Here is an 18,179-nt window from a genome sequence, read left to right on the forward strand (position 1 = left end):
AACCTAGAAACCATGTAAATCTTGTTTTTTGTCTTATTCCTGCCAATTTAATCCCATAGATAAACCAGTTTGATTTCACCCTGACTACAGTTTACCTGGTTTGAGGGTATGGTTCTATGAGGGTTAAACTATAGTACAGAGAGGAGGCTCTCCAGATAATAGACTCCAATTCTCATCAGCCCCAGCCAAATATATGAAAGCAAAGATATATTTTGAAATCTACCTGTTATATGGAGTTCATTAATACTGTTTGAAGAATGGAAAATACATTGCATAAAGAATTATGGTGAAGGTAAACGTGTTTTAGTCAGGCAGATTCCATGCAGGGTCAGCCTGAGAAAGGCAGCACCCTGCTGGGGAATGGTACTTTCATCAGCACCACTGATGTTCAGAAAAGCAGCTTTCCTTTCCAGAACACTTATGTGTACACACTGAAAACAGAAGAAAATTGGATGAATATTTTTAATGTATTATTTATCAACAGATTCCTTTACCACCATTCACCAAAATGGTCATAGGATGTTAAAAAGAAGAAGTAAATATACAAACATACGGTAACATTTAATTAACTTAATCACACTGTAGTACGAATAATGATATTCAAAAGACACATGAGAGCATTTTCATAGATGGGGCTTAAAGTTGTCTCCTGACTGAGAGTATTTTGCAAGAAGCATTCAAGTTGAACAATTAAAATGGATTAAAGTGCTATGCTGCCCTAGCACAACAAATCCAGTTGTGTTTTTTAAAACAAACAAACAAACTAGACTTATTGCTGTTAGCAAAATGACAAGGAAATGCACTTAGAAGTGTGGGGTAAATGAATGATTAGTGGAAAGTTATATAAACACCATTCAAGGAAATCAGGATGAATGCTTAATAAAGACCAGATAGTCTAATTTCTACATAAGTGTCAGGGAACTGCCATCGGCTCAGGGGCGAGAGGGGGAAAGCCAGATGGATTACAGAGAGCCCCCAAAGATCGTGGGAAGCAGCACCTCCTCAGTGGAGGAGAGTAACCACGCCTCCAGCGGAGAGGAGCTGCAGGGCTCGGGGGAGGCGAGGCGGTGCTAGGACACCTTGCCTGAGCAAAGCGGGGAGGAGAGAGGTCCTCTGTTACCCATGCCCTCCTTGCGCAGTAGGCTGCCGCGCAGAGAGGGGAAGTGCAGACTGGGCGTCAAGAAACTACTCTGCTGCGGAAGGTTTAAGGACCGCCCACTCTCAGATTCTGCCAGTGAATGAGGGAGCCACGGAATAGTGGTGCTCTGCATGGTGAAGGTTTTTTTTGGCACTAATAACAAGGCTTTACAGCCGACCAGGGAGGCATTTGCCTGATTGCTCTCGAGCAACCCCCTGATACCCTTACAGTAAGCTTTATGCAAGAAAACCAAAATGAATGCTCAATAAATGGGTCATCTGTAGGAGTATCAGTCTACAATGCAAAAGTACAAACTATGTTTGTTAGAAGTAGTGATGAACACAGAGTTTAGAATTCAGAAGTACAGGAGTACAAATTCTTTTTTTAAAAAAAATAATATTTATTAAAGTTTTGAAAGTTACAGAAAGGAAAAAGAAAAAGAATTAAACATAACAAAACCATACAATACAATACAAAAACAAAAATATTACATATACATAACAAAAATAAAACAAAAACAATTAAAAAAAAGAAACAAGAAACACAACCTATACTTTCAATGTTATTAACTTTCTTTTACTTGTTTCAGCGACCTCCTCACACCTCCCTTTTTTTGTATTCCACTTCGATTAATTGTTTTAGCAAATCCTTTCCATCTTCCTCAAACTTCTGTCCTATCATTTAACTTAACAAATTCTAACATTATTTTTTCCTTTAATCCAATTACAATCTATTATACTTAATTCTTTATAACTTTTCTGCTAAAGCCATGTAACTTCATTCCAACATCTTTCTAACATTCCTTAATTTTACAATATTTCTGTAAATAATCTTTAAATTTCTTCCAATCTTCTTCCACCGACTCTTCTCCCTGGTCTCGGATTCTGCCAGTCATTTCTGCCAGTTCCACGTAGTCCATCACCTTCATCTGCCATTCTTCCCGGGTAGGTAGATCTTGTGTCTTCCAGTACTTTGCAATAAGTATTCTTGCTGCTGTTGTAGCATACATAAAGAAAGTTCTATCCTTTTTTGGCACCAATTGGCCGACTATGCCCAGGAGAAAGGCCTCTGGTTTCTTCAAAAAAGTATATTTAAATACCTTTTTCATTTAATTGTAGATCATTTCCCAGAAAGTCTTAATCCTTGGGCATGTCCACCAAAGGTGAAAGAATGTGCCTTCGGTCTCTTTACATTTCCAACATTTATTATCGGGTAAATGGTAAATTTTTGCAAGCTTGACTGGTGTCATGTACCACCTGTAAATCATTTTCATTATATTCTCTCTTAAGGCATTACATGCCGTAAATTTCATACCTGTGGTCCATAACTGTTCCCAGTCAGCCATCATAATATTATGTCCAACATATTGTGCCCATTTAATCAAAAGTACAAACTATGTTTGTTAGAAGTAGTGATGAACACAGAGTTTAGAATTCAGAAGTACAGGAGTACAAATTCTTGCAGGTACAAATGAGTGTGGTCTCTCTACTGTTGCAACTATCTGTTGCCCTTTCAGGATGGCTACAATGAGAAAGCTTGCTAGCTGCAGCAGCATCCATTAAATGGTATCATTGTGGGCACCCAGACATTGGGGAAACTACATTTTTCTGGTGTTGGGGGGAGAATGAGGCTTGTGGCTGTTGTTCAACAGCAACATATATTAATTCTAACAGCCAGTTTAATAATCCTGCTTCTTGTTTTGTGATGATCACATGCAGTCTAAAGGAACCTGCTAATTGGCCTTTAAATTGAATGTTTAATCAAGAAGAATGGGATGTTCTCCATTATATAAAAGAATTCTATTTTACTCACTTTAGATACTGAGCAATTCACAAACCTTTTAGCATTCAGATATAAAACAGATTAACTAGCAGAGGGTTGATCCATAGAACTCCAGCCTCAGGAAAAGATATTTCGAATACATTTCCAACTACAGTATTGCTGTGGTGATTTTGCCCCATCCTGACAGACATAAAATGGATGAAGTTCTTCTGGAAAATAATGCAAGGTTTGGCCAGCATTCTAAATTTCCAGTTCATGCCCATTTTTGCCACAGCTTTTCATCTACAGTACATACAGTTGAAAAGCTCACTGATAAAGCTGATAAGCAAATTTGATTTTCTATGAACTTCATTGCTTTGTGTTGATTTCATGTTTCACATATCCTTGAAGTTTGGGCAGCACTGCCCATCAAATGTGTTTAGTGATTTTAATTAGTAAAAAGTGATGGAGTTAAAGAAAAAAAAGGGTAATACCCTTTGTAGCTGCCATTGTACTTTGGGCATGAGTGCGTACCAGCTAGCTACAGTACAAGAATCTGCTCATCATTTTACCTGTGCTTTCCTTCAATTTACTTTTACCTGGTATTCAGATATTTTTAAATGTTTCCTTATTGCTTCCACTACATCTTCAGTTTCATTCCAAGAGAAAAGTCTTCATTGCTTCTTCAATTGACCATACTACTTAGGTAAAATTTATAATCCTGGTTCCTCTGACTAAACATTGATGGACAGATATCTCTTTGATGAGTAATATAATAAAGAAGAATTTTTTTGGAAGACTTCACTAAAATAGCTTCTAAATCTCCTCCAGCAACTAATATAAAAGTGTCTGGTTCAAGGCACTGTGAATAAGAAAAAACCCACATAAAATTTAAAACATGGCTCAGCAGCAAATCTCAATTAATATTAGAAAGGGTACACATTACTTCCTCAGGTCTTGAATGTTACCCGCAAGTTTGGCTGCAAAACAAGCAGGCGAGTCTGGATGAGCCAACAGAGGTATACTCCAAAAGAAAGACTCCAAGTTTTCTAATTTGTTAGCACACTCTTCATCAGTGGTTGGTGTCCATTGGGACTTAAAAGAGCTGAGGGCAAGGAGACCAACAGTAGGTGGAGCCAAAGTCAATTACTAATTCTAGTTTTGTCACCATCATGCTCCCTGCTGAGTTCTACAGGGGCAAAGCTGAGGCTGAGGAAGATGGCAGCAACTAATCATAAATAAGAAGGCAGGCTGGTTGAGAGCAGAACTACGTTGCTGGAGCAGGTTGTAGGGCTGCCATATGTCCATATTTTTCCAGACATTATGGGGATTTCAAAGGTGAAATTAATACTGGGGAGGAATTTCTTGGACAAGTCAACATCTTTTTAGGTGTTCTGATTTTTACTTTTTGAAATATGGCAATCCTATCCATTTGCCCTTATGGATCAGCCTCCACTGCTCTTCATCAGAACCCTTTGCTGTGCCTAAAAAGAAAGACTCTTTAAAAGAAGTTGCCTTTTATCAAGTCCTTCTAACTCAGTATTGCCCACTCTGGCTGAAAGTAGCTCTTCACGGACTCAGGCACCATTTTCTCACACCGCCTGCTCCTTGATCTTTAAATGAAAAACAAACACATAAAATTGGAACCAGGGACCTACCACATGCAAAGTATGTGCAAATGCAATTATGATTCATCGCTTCTTCATTTTCTCCCTTCCCAGAAGGGAACAATTGGTTATTACCTCTGATGAAGAATATACCATACTCAAAATGCATTTAGCAGTTTGGAGAGGTTCTGTAAACAGAAGCAGTTTGTTCAAGCACCTCTTAAAGTTTATCTCTGTTTGTTGGGCTGAAAATTGGTGCTGACCTCCTTCCTTTCCTCTCCTTAGACTTCACCCCAGTTACTCTTGTACCTGCTTTTTTCACCACAGCTACCACTTCCTGGCTACTACCATTTTAGGAGCCATGGTATTAGGTTATGATGCAAGGTTCTGGACGTGGCATCAGTAATGAGGTAGAAAAACTGTGTGATGAGTTCTTTCTTTATTGTTGCATTTTGGAAGTTAATATTTAAAGCTTAAGCAGCAGAAGAAGAATTTGCTGAAAGCTATCTGGTAAACTTCATAGCTGTGTTGGAATTTGAACCTGTGTTTCCCACCTGCTCCTCAGCCACATCCAGTGGTGCCAACTTGAATAAAATAGGAGGGGTAAGCCCCACCCTGCATAATCAATCACATGATGCGGCACATGCACACTATTTGAATGGCAATACCCATCAACTTTGGGGGGGGCAGGCCCCTCAAATATTTTATTGGGGGAGCGAAGATCCCTTGGCCCCTAGGAGTTGGCTTCTATGGCCATGCCCCTTACCATGTCTAAATGCTCTAGACCAGCAGTGGGGAACCTTAGTTCTGGGGACCAAATGCAGCCCTTCAGAACTCTGGCCCTTGGGACTTTCCTTAGATCATGCCCCTTCTCAGCCACATATTTAATGCCCCCTTGCTCTAAACACTGTCTTACATTGGTTTTTAAAAAGTCTAAGAACAGGTGTTATACCCTCTAAAATCTGACAGACAGAAAGGACATGCTTGTAATAGGCAGCATACTCTAAGGGCCCAACTAGATGAGATCCTATTCATCCAAATACCATTTATGTGAATGACATTCTAAAAGACTGTTAATCTGAATCACTGGCACATTACCAACATTTTGAACTTGAGGCTTGCAGGAAATGGCAAATGGATCTAAGATAATTTTGGTTATATATTTAGCTCTGCAAAATAAAATAGCTTAGGAAGTTCCAGAGAACCATTTTAGTGTTTGTGAATCCCTTTCTAGTGTCTATGTAAGTGCTACAGTTGAAGCAGAAAAAACTAAATGGTAACAAATAAATGTACACATGTACCTGAAGAATATAGCACATCTGTTGAAAACAACATATAAAATGAATAAATATATAAATAGCAACACAATCCTTCTTTGCTGAGATGAGAAGTGAATCACATGAAAATGCTGTGCTTACTAAGTTATCCATACAATTTTCCATTCACCACTTGACTCACTGACCAGATTACAGTCCTCTTGCATCCCCCCAATCCTTTGTGGACATAAAGTTCTCTCCAGTATTTTCTTGATAATCTCTCCTCTTTGGTTCTGGTGGTGTTCACTATAGTTGTTAACTGACATGATACCTAAATCAACTTTCAGATATCTATGGCGAGAGGCAGAGCTGTTGTCTTCCTTCATTTCTTTATCAGGATGCATTCCTGCAGTATTTGGTCCAAATATAAAAGTCAAAAATGCTATCCAAAGAATGAGACAGGTAGAGTCAGGAAACATATTTCCTCCCATAGTCTGTGTTTGCATTGGTGGTGTTGAATTCTGGTTTGCAGTTGGCAGCTTTAAACTTGAAACCTGAAGAATTTATACAATAAAGGGGGGAACCCTCAATTAGAGTGGCTGCAATATGTTTGGAAGGATTTATATGGTTGGCTAAGCTGATTTGCAGCGACAAGCTGTTTCTGAATAATGTGGGGGTCTGCAGGGAAACAGCAGGAAGCTAAGTCGACTGTGGGTAGAATGGTTCAGTAGCATTACACAGTAAAAGGGTGACTCAAATGGATCATTCCTCTCCCCCATCCCCAACAACAATAATAAAATCCTTGTAGTAAATTGCTCCATTCTTCATTAATCAATTTGATAATGGTAGGCTTCTGTGATAAGTTTATGAAAAGGTTTTATGTTTCCCTTTCACTGCATAATGTCAGGAGGACTAGGAAAATTCAATGAAGATTGCATATTAGTATAAGAGCTCTGCAAGTGTACATATGTACCAGTTTCCAGTCACTTCCAGTCACAACAAAGAGCTTGAACCTATGAGCCTCTGAACTAATAGAAAACAGCAGGTTCTATTTTACCTGTGTTGAAGCATCTCTGCTTTGGTCTACATTTCTGGGAGAATGAGGTGGTATTCTGCACTACACAGCTTCAAATTGTAGGTGTGTATTCTGGATTTGAATGTTTCTAAATGAGAAAAGGTGAAGAACACTATTCCAGCACTTTGTTGTGCTAGTTTTCTATTCACAAAGGCATAGGGCTGTATTAAAAATGTGATCACCCACCCACAGACTGAGTGGTACAGTCCAGAACACCACCTCATCATAACTTCTCAGTCACTGCAGTTCTAGTGCTCTGCCTTCCCACAAACACACATAATACTGCAACATCCAGTTTCTTTATGTATTACATTTATGTCTCACCTTTCCTTCAAGGAGCTCAAGGCAGCATACATGAAATTGCATCCCAGTTTATCTTCACAACTATCCTTAGCTTAGGCTGTGAGAAAGTTATATGCCCTAGATCATCCAATGAGCTTCATGACTGAGTGGGGATTTGAATTTGATGTTCCTTGTCATACACACTGTCAGGGGCTGGACTGAGGTGGAATGGTGGGAACCGTGCCCCCCCATTCCAGCACCTTCCCGAGAAGAGGAGGATAGTATCGATTTAGAACAGTGGTTTGCAGAAGGTTCAGAGGCTACAGAGGGGAGAAGCTGGGAAATATTGGGGAGTAGCAGGAAGAAGAAGCACCAGGGGAGAGACAGCTAAAAGACTCAGTGTCTCTTGAAAGCATTCCTGACCCCCACTCTCCCGGAACAAGGTGTGCCTTGAGGGTGGTAGAACAGAAAACTGAAAGGCAGAAAGCACAGGTCAATCAGCACAGGGGTGACATAGAATAGGGGGAACTGATGTGGTGGAACTTTACTTGGAGCAATGCCATTAACTAAGAGAGACCACATTCCTTAGTCTCTCTTTTTGAATATTGAATAAACTACCTGGTAAAAACTCCTTTTGTTTTTCTACTTCTTGGCATCCCACTGTAAAAGGGATAGGATTCCCTGAAGCCTTGACACTAACCACTACAACACACACTGGATTCACATTGGATTTAAGATTATCTTTATTGGCCTCAGAACCCAAAACAAAGTGAAGACAGTTGTCATGTTGTTTTCATCAAAATAGAACCTGTACAAACACTTGTACAACTCTTATTTAAGATAGTATCCCATTGCACGTATGTAGAATGCCATTGCCTCCTCATTTTTTAAAAAATCAGTTAGTCTCTACACATCTATAGACAGTAAATGAGTTTCCATGTAAGAGGACCAACAAGTATGATTTTCAGACGAGATTGACTCCACACTTCTTATTTAGCAGTTAAGCCATAGAGCATGACATCATTTTAAAAATTCATTTATTGTTTGTACCTACATGCCCACTGCCAAAAACAGACACAAATACTTTTAAAATGTGAGGAAACACCTGCTTCTAGTTGCATGCAGTTTTCCTCCCTGCAGAAAAGAACACACCAGTGAACTTTTCATTATCCAAAACCATTCTTTCTTTAAATGTAAAGAACAAAGAATTTTGTGGCACCAAACAGACTAACAAATTTATTAAGACGTAACCTTTTAAGGGCCACAATCCATTTAATCAGATGCCTGAAGTGTAATCCCGAATTAGCAAGCTTGCATACACATGGTGGTGGTAGTGAAGAAAACAGTGAGATTAAAGTGGTAGTGAAGAAAACAGTGTAAAACAGTGAGATTAGAGGGAAATGAAATGTAAAAAAAAAAGCAGACTAACATCACATTTTGCTTAAAGTTATTAATGTTCTCATCATGCTGAAAAGAACCTTGCAAATATGTAATTTTATCAAAACATGATTAGAAATGTATGAAGATTCGCTTGTGCCCATGCCAGGAAACTCCTATAGACATACAATTTATTCTATATCTAATTCCAGATACCGCAAAGGACATCGCTTTTTTCTGGGAGGATGCAGGGGGAAGCATACCCCTAAACATTTTGTGAATCTAAGTTTGGCCTCATTGGGGGCAGTATTTAAATGTGAGTAGGAAAATGACAGTACCCCTAAACATTTTTTTTAGAAAAAAAAGCAAAGGACATCGCTCATAAAATGTCATTCATCCCAATACAATATACCTTCTGTATCAAAAGACAAACTTTTGCTTTGAAATAGGAAGTTTGGCCTACTGTAGCCAATAATAATAATAATAACAACAATTTATTATTTATACCCTGCCCATCTGGCTGGGTTTCCCCAGCCACTTTAGGTGGCTTCCAGCAAAAAATTAAAATACAGTGGTCTGTTAAACATTAAAAGCTTCCCTAAACAAACACATCAATGTATGCATGCATCCCTTTACTGGAAGCATCCTCCATACAGCATTCATGCCTGTTATACACAACATCAGACCTGATTTACTGTAAAAGAATGTAGATTTCATTACGAAATAAAGCAGTGCTAAGAAGCTATAAAAGTAGAAGCAGCTAATAATGCCTGCCAAAACAGTGCCTGGCGTACAGTCAGATGGGAAATTAACAACTGTGTGGATGTTGAAGAAGGGCTTTTGATGATTAAAAATAGTTTTAGTTTTAGGGTGGCACCAGGAAAGGATTTAAAACTGAAAAAATGTTAGAAGGAAACCCCCATCTTGAATTCTCTCCTCTTACCTTTGCTCTGGGGGATAAAAGGGAGGACTGTGTATCTTTAGCTTTGTGGCCTTTTGAATCCCTCAAAGTATTAAGCTGCTGGGAAGCCCAATGTTTTTTAAATTCCTTGGCTCTGCTCTGCAAGCCAGAGAGGATTAGTTTATTCCTGCTTTGAAAAGTTTCTGGTTGCTATGGAGAGAGTTGTACTTAAGGTAACAAGGGAGGTGGATAGACATTTTGTACAAGTTCTTCCTGGCAGGTTTTAGAAAGTACATTGTAAAATATAGCTAACTATTTTAAGTGTATATCTTATGCAACTATATCCTAGTTAGATACATATCTGCAGAACAATTTATCCATTAAAAATTATAAAGTAATCAAGAAGCACTTCTATCTTTTAAATGATATTTTCCTGCAAAAGAAAACAAAGTATTGAAAATGTAAATGCTTTCTATTTCATTCACAGAATGTCTAGATTCCAGGCCCTCCTCCACTCCTTAAAGTAAGAATAACTTAAGAAAGCAACCTCTATATCCATTTTTTATTATTTGGGCTCCTTCCAGGCAACCCATTTACCGGTAGCAAACATTCATCCTGATTTGTTTGCAGGGAGAGTAGATGACATTGGCTATTTATCAAACATTCGTTCTGATTTGCTTGCAGGGAGGTTAGATCATGTTGGGTCAATGCCAATGTTATCCCACTCTTCCCAGTACATCCCCCCCCCCAAAAGTCCTTCTTGCAAAAAGTCTCCCATCTTTTTGGGGAAGTGGGTTGTTCTGCAATACGTTCAAATCAATATCTCCTGCCTGAGTGGTTCTACTTTCTGTTATCCTGTGTGTTTTGCTTCTGTAACTGGATACAGTCTTATGAGCTGAAGTTTTTGAACCTTTCTGGGGATCCAGAAAGATCCTGTGCGCTTTTGAACCTCAGTAAACTATTACTGAAGAATTCTACTGCCTGAGTGTATATATTTTATTTTGAACTTTGCACGGGAGTTGAATCCGACACATCTGCTACTCTGCTACCTTCTGCCCACGTTCTGGAGCTGCTGTATTTCGGCATGGAGACAGGGGGGGGGGGTGTTGCTGGATTCTAAATGGAAGCATTGCAGACAAGGGCATGCTCTGTGGCCCACCTGGATTCTTATTCTCTGCTCACTGCTGGAGATAGAGCCAAATAATGGCTAACTTGTATATTTTTTTTAAAAAGGGGGTAACAACCATTCATGTTTCTATGTCCCAGTAGCCCTTGATGCAGTCTGAAATCTATTTTGCACCCTACCACAATATACTGTAATTTAATTCAGTCTACATAAAACTTCCCATGTTCCACCTCAAGATAGTTAGATTATGTGGAATTCCAGGCATTTCTATAATCTCCCTTCTCCCCTCCATTAATGTTATGGTTTTGCTTTACATGTAACATGACTTTGTGATATATTAGTCAGCCCTAATAAAGGCTGCTGGATTCCCCCCCCCCCCATTGGACCAATCACACGGTTGCCTGAAATTTTTCTAAGGATGAATGCATGGTTTAATCAAGACAGCCAGTGCTATGTAATGCATAATAATTCCCTAAATGCAAATATAATCAGAGGGATGCACTCCATTAAAGTCATGCATACGACTGTTAGCCAGCATTTGGATTGCTGAATCCACAGATTAGGGCATCTATCTCTCATTAGCTCACGACAAGGATTACCTTTGCCAGGGAATGGATGGTGGGAGTGCAACCCTATTGATGTTCCTGGACATTTCAGCAGCTTTTAATACCAACTGTCAAGTTCTTCTGGATCAGCTGTCTGAATTGGGACTGAGGCGGGGGAGCACAGTGTTATGGTGGCTCTAGTCCTTCCTGGAGAATCATTTTCAGAAAGTGCCGTTGGCGGATTTCTGTTCCATGTGTATGGACTGCCTCAGGGTTCTATTCTGCCTCCTATTCTTCTGAAGATCTGAAGTATCAGCAGGGTGAAGATGACCTCTGTCTATGTCTGCTGGTCCCAGAGAGGCTGCTGAACTTCTGAATTGATGTCTGGAGGCTGTACTGGGTAAACAACCTGAAACGTAATTTCACACATCATATTTTGACTCCCTCCCCCCCCCTTGAATTTTAAAGGTGTGGCTTATTTGCAGGTGCGGCTTATATTTGGGCTAATACAGTAAACACCATGAGTTAGATTTAGATTTGCTGTGATTCAGTTGATGCTCTCACTGGAGCAAGAGTGAAGGTGATCTTCACAAATACTTCCTTAGCTCTACATGGGAAAACAGGAATTGGGGGAACTCAGGTGAAGTCTGAAGTCTAAGTGGAAGCATAAACAATGTTGCTTCTTCCACCATTCAACACACTGTTGGCAGAAAATTGCTATGAACAAGGGCCCCAGATTTCTGTATTGCACAGTTATTTTCATCACTGTCAGCAGCTGAACAACATGGGGATGTTAACAAGCTTTATCATACTCACTTCTTGGCTAATAGCAGAAACAATTCTATATGTGCCAGCAGTTCAGCATAAGAGTTTAGTTTTATTTACACAGCAGTATGGGATATTATATTTTAATGATGCCCCCTTGGTAATGTACAGCTTTCTGATAGAGGACCACAATTTACTGAGCAACAGCCACTACTGAACCGGCGAACTACTTATCTTGACGAACTTAGTAAATGAGCTTTGAGCTGCCTTACAATTGCACAGCAATTGTGAGGAATAAAGGATGAAACCTGCACACTTCAGATTTCCCCTATGCTATCAGTGTGCTGTGTGCATATATTCTGTAATTAGATCCATGGGGTGCATTTTTAATGAAAGAATCTTACTCTCTGCACAAAATGAAGTGATGGAGGAGTACATGTGGCAAGTCTGCCAATGCAGAAATGATGACATAAATAATACCCACATTTCAGAGTAATAAGAGAAGTACCATGCGCTAGTGTAAATGTGTAGAACTAGATCAGACAATACTTCTCCCCTAACCTAAGCCATCAGGTGGTCTTCCCATGGAGACATATTGAATTTGGTGGATTCCTGAATGTTCTGGGGAATTTTGCAGGATATAGTCAGATTTAAAAAAAAATAATATTTCCACTGTTGTGCTGTAGAGATCCTGGCAGCTAACAGCATCCATATCAAAAGTTCCTTTTGGTGAAATGTCGTCATAGAATCTCTCCACATATTTAGTAGGATAACTGAGGAGAAATGTGAATGTGTGTTTAAATAATTTCCGATATCTCTTGATGAATTTGATTCCAGAATAAACCATTTTCACCTGAGAGAGGGGAAAAGTCCCCATCACCTTTCCCAGGAGTTTGTTGCTGTGTTGTAATAATATTTGAATGGGTGTGTGATGCTACCAGTGTAGAATTTTTAAGGAACACGTTGCAGATACTGATTTGTATGCTTTAATTTTTATTTATTTAGTTAGTTAGATTTGTATATCACCTTTCATCCAAAGATCACAGAGGGGTTCACAACTTAAAAATACAAAATGAGAGCACAAAATAGTTAATATAACAAAAACAAACAACCCCCCACAACACATTTAAAAGGCCCTAGAATGTTAATCAGTCAAAGTCCGGGTTGAAGCAAAATGTTTTTGCCCAATGCCTAAAGATATGTAATGAAGTGTAGTTGGGCCAGGATTGGTGTAATATGCTCAAACCATCTTGCCTTGGTGAACAGCCTGGCTGCCGAATTCTGTACCAGCTGAAGTTTCCAAACTGTCTTCAGAAGCAACCCCACACATAACATGTGGCAATAATCTAACATAGAGGTTACCAGAGCATAGCCAACAGAATTTAGGCTAACCTGTCAAGATAGGAGAATAGCTGGGCCACTGAGGTCGCCACTGCAATTTTCAATGGAAACAACAACAAAACCCCAATTTTAAAAACACACAACTTTAAAAACAGTTAAAAACAATTTAAAACATTTTAGACGATCGGGGCAATAATAATACCAACAAAACCTGCTAAACGATACCCTAACCCAAAGACATGCCCTCTAACAAGACACTCTATAGGCAGAAATAGTCTTAGGTAAGAAAATGCATTTACAACTAGATGCTATGTATGCAGTTACTCTTTCTTACTTAGCACCTGGGCTGCACATATGGAAGCCTATTTTCATACTGATGATTGGCACTTCTGGAGGAGAAGTGCAAGGGTGGACACAAAGAAACATTTCACTATCATATTTAAGAAAACAAATAAAACCATGCCATTTTAAGCCATAAGCAGAAATGCCACCAAACAAACAAAGGCTAGACATACAGTGCAATCAGAAATAGGCCTATCTATGGATACAAAATTAGGTACTGAATCAGAACCTGGGCTGCACATATTGAATCCTTTAAAAAGAACAAAAAGCATCTTGATTATTATCTTTTCTGGAAGAGTGAAATAGGGTGAGATACACCCCTTGCTCTTTCTACAACACCAGACAAGTGGGGTTTTTTTTCATGCATGGCAAAAATATTGTGCAGTACCTGGGTTGCCAAAGGATAACAACGACATAATCCTTAATTTTTCAAGTCAAGTAATATTTAATTTGAACATATTTTGTGAATATGTTTTCACTAAATAATAATTATGCATTCAGAGAATGCCACATAATAAGCATGATCATAGAAAGTACCCTTGCATATTAAGGCTTGGGACAAACCATTCCCAACAATGCTTACTTCTCGGAAATGAATGAATAAACAGTGCTATCCTATACCTGTCAATTCAGAAGTAACTCCTATTGAGCTCTCTGGGACTTACTCACAGGTAAGTGCATATAGCATTACATTCCTTTGTCCTCCACGTGCACTTCTGACTCATTATTCTGAATAAGAATCCTATTGTCATGATACAAAGTGTTGTCGAAGCTACCAGTAGTTTGTTGTTGTCGAAATCTTCTTCTGTAGACAATATAAAGTGCAGTGCCTGCACCAATGAGGATGAGGATGAAGAACACTGGGAAAACCACCTTTATAACTCGGCCACGTTCTGATGCAGAACTATCTTCTTGCTCTGCCAATGGGGGAAAATGTAATATATATAAAAAATATAATAGACAACACTGAATACTATATACTATGGCAAACCAGTGACAACCCCCTTGTAAGAACAGGAGGGATGTCTGGGTGGTATTTTCTGCACATAAGCATAGTGTGCTGAAAACTTACCAGCCAATGAAATGGTCACCTGACTGCAAGGAGGGAAGGGGACGCAGAAGCAAAAAAGATGCACTGGAGTAGCTCAGATTCCTCTTAAAATAGGAGTACACCCCTTTTTTAAAAAAAGAAAATAGCTTTGGCAGGCTGTGAAGGAATCCAGCCCAAAAGAAGCTGGATGTTGCAATGCAACTGAAAAAAACCCAAAATGTCAAGGCAATAGTATACCTTCCCCCAGTTGTCTTTGCACCACATCTTAAATAGGATACTATTATTCTGTGCATCTGTAGATTAAAGACGATTTGCCTTTTGCGCTTCCATCTTATACGTGAAACACTATAGAATACTCCATTATAACGAGATCTCTCACCCACTCCTCAACTGTCCTGCTTCATAGTAGCAGTTTTTCAGAAGAAAGGAGAGTTGCCATCATTTTCCCCCAGTAGGGAAATGTATTAGTGCCTACATAAACTGAAGAGCTTATGCTAGAAGAAGCTTCAGTTGTTGATTTCTGCCTGCCTGGGTGTGGTAAGCACTGCGAGAGGCCAAGTTACAGGGAACCAGGCAGAGGGCCTTCTCGGTAGTGGCGCCCGCCCTGTGGAACGCCCTCCCATCAGATGTCAAAGCAATAAACAACTACCTGACATTCAGAAGACATCTAAAGGCAGCCCTGTTCGGGGAAGTTTTTACTTTGTGACATTTTAGTGTATTTTTCATCTTTGTTGGAAGCTGCCCAGAGTGGCTGGGGAAACCCAGCCAGATGGGCGGGGTACAAATAATAAATTATTATTATTATTATTATTATTATTATTATTATTATTATTAGGAAAATTTGATTTCACATATAAAGGTGAACCTACCAAATACACTTTTTAGAACAACACACAAACTGAAACACAGCTATCCTTTGGAATTCACATCTATCTGAATATTGTGATGCAGTTCTCTAATCAAACAACGTTTACATAAATGCATATAGCAGAGCAGAGGCAGTTTGAGAGTACTTAGAAATACATATTATGCACATGGCTTAGAAATTCTGAATATTAAACAGTATATAGAAACAAAATAAAAAAAATTCCTTCCAGTAGCACCTTAGAGACCAACTAAGTTTGTTATTGGTATGAACTTTCATGTGCATGCACACTTCTTCATTATATAGTACATAGTATACAGTACACAGTATATAGATATCTGAAAAAATAAACAAAGGAATACTGAAGACATTACTTCACTGGGGGTTGGGGATCCCTCAAAGCAAAATGACCACCTTAGAATAGTGGAACAACTCAGAATTGTTGTGCACAAGAGGAAGGAGCAGACCACTATGGCGAAAGATGCTGAGTTGAGGGTTTGTTATGGTCCCAGTTATTGCATCAACCCCACGCCTAGAAATTTGAGTCAGAAGTTCTTTTTGGAGAATGTTTGGCTCAATGTTCTGGATAGCACAGATGCTTGTAATTTTACCTGAGGTTTTTTTAAAAAAACCCAGTCTTACCTGCAGTTTTTGTAGGTGACTTAGTTGTCTCTTCAATAACTGTAAAACAAAAGAAATGTTTAAGGTGTGTGTGATTGTTGTGTGTATCTATTTATCATCTATCTATCTACAGTAATAGCAAACTACAGAAGCAAATGTTTTCAACATAGTAGGGAAGACAGGTATGCAAGACAGTATTATTAAACTTTTTTTTTTTAGTTCAGAGCTTTGATTAGCAATAAAGTGAGCCAGACTAATGTGGAAGAGTAAAAGGAAAGTTAGTCTGCTTGCCAGCAAATTCAGCCAGCATTATCTATTAAAAAAAATGTAGGAATGGTCAATTGAACATTCAAATATTGTCGTATAATGGATTCTACCATGAGTAGCTTTTAAAAATTGAAATGAATGTTAAGTTCTCACAAGTTAGAAAAGGGTTTAAAATGTGAATGGTTCACTGAATGATTCTTCTCTTTAGCTTTTGTTCTGGAATACCAGGATCAGGTTACAGAAATAACTTTCAAAAAATAAATGTGAGCTTTTAAAATCAGTTGTGTTAAGTAAGCAGCAAGCCATTTCAAGCATCATTTGACAAGGAACAAATAGGTGGTCAGGTGACATTATCAAATTGACTGGAGTACCTAGAAACAAACTACAGTGGTACCTCGGGTTACATACACTTCAGGTTACATACCCTTCAGGTTACAGACTCCGCTAACCCATAAATAGTACCTTGGGTTAAGAACTTTGCTTCAGGATGAGAACAGAAATTGTGCTCCAGTGACATGGCGGCAGCAGCAGGCCCCATTAGCTAAAGTGGTGCTTCAGGTTAAGAACGGACCTCCGGAACGAATTAAGTTCTTAACCCGAGGTACCACTGTACATGGAATGGATTTAATGGGGAATGTGGGGGGTAGGGAGAGGGAGTTTATTGAAAGGATTGCATTCAAGTAGATTGGGCCCTTGGACCTCCTAATTATTCCTCTGCTTGGTATACTTATATCCTGCACTTCTTCCTAAGAGATTAGGGCAGTTTACATATGGCTTGGGGTAGTATCATATCCAGGTAACTTTCAGACCTGCTTAGCTTTAGTATAACTGCTTATGCTTTCAAATTGGTCCCTCTCCATTTCTCCCTCAGCTGATTTCATTGTTCTTGTTAAGAAAAGTGTTGCAGTAAAAGTAATTTATTTGGAAACAAGTCCTGCTGGTTTCATTGGCATGGAATTCTGAATAAATGTGGCACACTTGTAACTCTCTGCCGAGAACCGATCCCCTGTAGACTGAAATATATCACCTTTTGGAACAAATGTCTCAATAAGTTAACCTTCTGCTTTTCCATCCAATGTAATCAATTGCTACCTACAAGTCTTATCTGCGGTTTTGTTACAACCAAGCAATATATAAATCTTGTGAAATAAATACGCAATTATTATCCATTTACCACATTTGTATTTCAACTTTTCCAGAAATAGCTTAGTGTGCTGCACATTTTTTACCCTTCTATTTAATACTCAGAGGATAAGCTAGAGCAAAACTGATTCTTGATGGGACATTCCTAGGTAAACAAGGACTCTGCCAGTTCCTTTGTCTCTAGCCTAGTGTAAACATTGAATCCTGGAGATATGGCAAGGTCTGGGAGTTTAGGATGGGGACTGCCAGTGTATCTGCCATGTATGCATTGGCTGTGCACATATCTCTCAGTAGGTCTGCACTCCTGATTCTCAAGATCCTTCCTTGGAGGTAATGGACAAAAAAGAAAGGGGACTACTAAAGTCACCAAATCTGTTTCTTTAAGTAAAATTGCCCTGGAGAGTATTAAGTTACTCTTTTGCAACTGAAGAGTACAGATGACTGGAGAGGGTCTTATCACTTGGAAATTGGTGTGAGTGTAATAATATTACAGGGAGAGAATAAAAATGCACCTCAGATAGGACATTTGCTTCCAGATGTGCTTCTTTCAATTAGAAAATATGTTACTGTTTAAAAATGGGGACCAAGTTTTGAATTTGAAATGTTCGGTCTGTTCACTCAGTCCCTATGCTTAGCAAGATCAGGCATGGTGACCTTAGCCTTAAAACTATCAAAGTGGAATCTATTAAATGGCTTTTCCTTTTGAATAAAAGGAA

General features: G+C 39.0%; 2 protein-coding genes and 1 long non-coding RNA gene across 5 annotated transcripts in view; 1 reads left to right on the forward strand and 2 right to left on the reverse strand.

The window, feature by feature from the left end:
* The window catches only part of SLC39A12 (solute carrier family 39 member 12), a 30,869-nt gene extending 22,453 nt beyond the window's left edge, over window positions 1-8,416 (reverse strand). Inside the window, 3 exon segments of the mRNA XM_079947690.1 lie at window positions 3,599-3,761; window positions 5,969-6,308; window positions 8,170-8,416. Coding sequence (XP_079803816.1) covers window positions 3,599-3,761; window positions 5,969-6,308; window positions 8,170-8,240 — 574 coding nt within the window. The 5' untranslated portion in view covers window positions 8,241-8,416.
* LOC307200050 overlaps window positions 1-18,179 on the forward strand; it is a 49,765-nt gene that overhangs the window by 30,452 nt on the left and 1,134 nt on the right. The gene's annotated exons all lie outside the window — the stretch shown is intronic.
* The window catches only part of LOC307200010 (macrophage mannose receptor 1-like), a 53,496-nt gene continuing 48,133 nt past the window's right edge, over window positions 12,817-18,179 (reverse strand). For all 3 annotated transcript variants that reach the window (XM_079948262.1, XM_079948263.1, XM_079948261.1), the window contains 2 exons: window positions 16,075-16,113; window positions 12,817-14,433 (listed from right to left, as the gene is read on the reverse strand). In XM_079948262.1, the coding sequence (XP_079804388.1) occupies window positions 14,204-14,433; window positions 16,075-16,113 (269 nt within the window). In that variant the 3' untranslated portion in view covers window positions 12,817-14,203. The remainder of the gene's footprint in view (window positions 14,434-16,074; window positions 16,114-18,179) is intronic.

Source organism: Podarcis cretensis (genome assembly GCF_951804945.1).
Source record: "Podarcis cretensis genome assembly, chromosome: 12".
NCBI classification, from domain to species: Eukaryota; Metazoa; Chordata; class Lepidosauria; order Squamata; family Lacertidae; genus Podarcis; species Podarcis cretensis.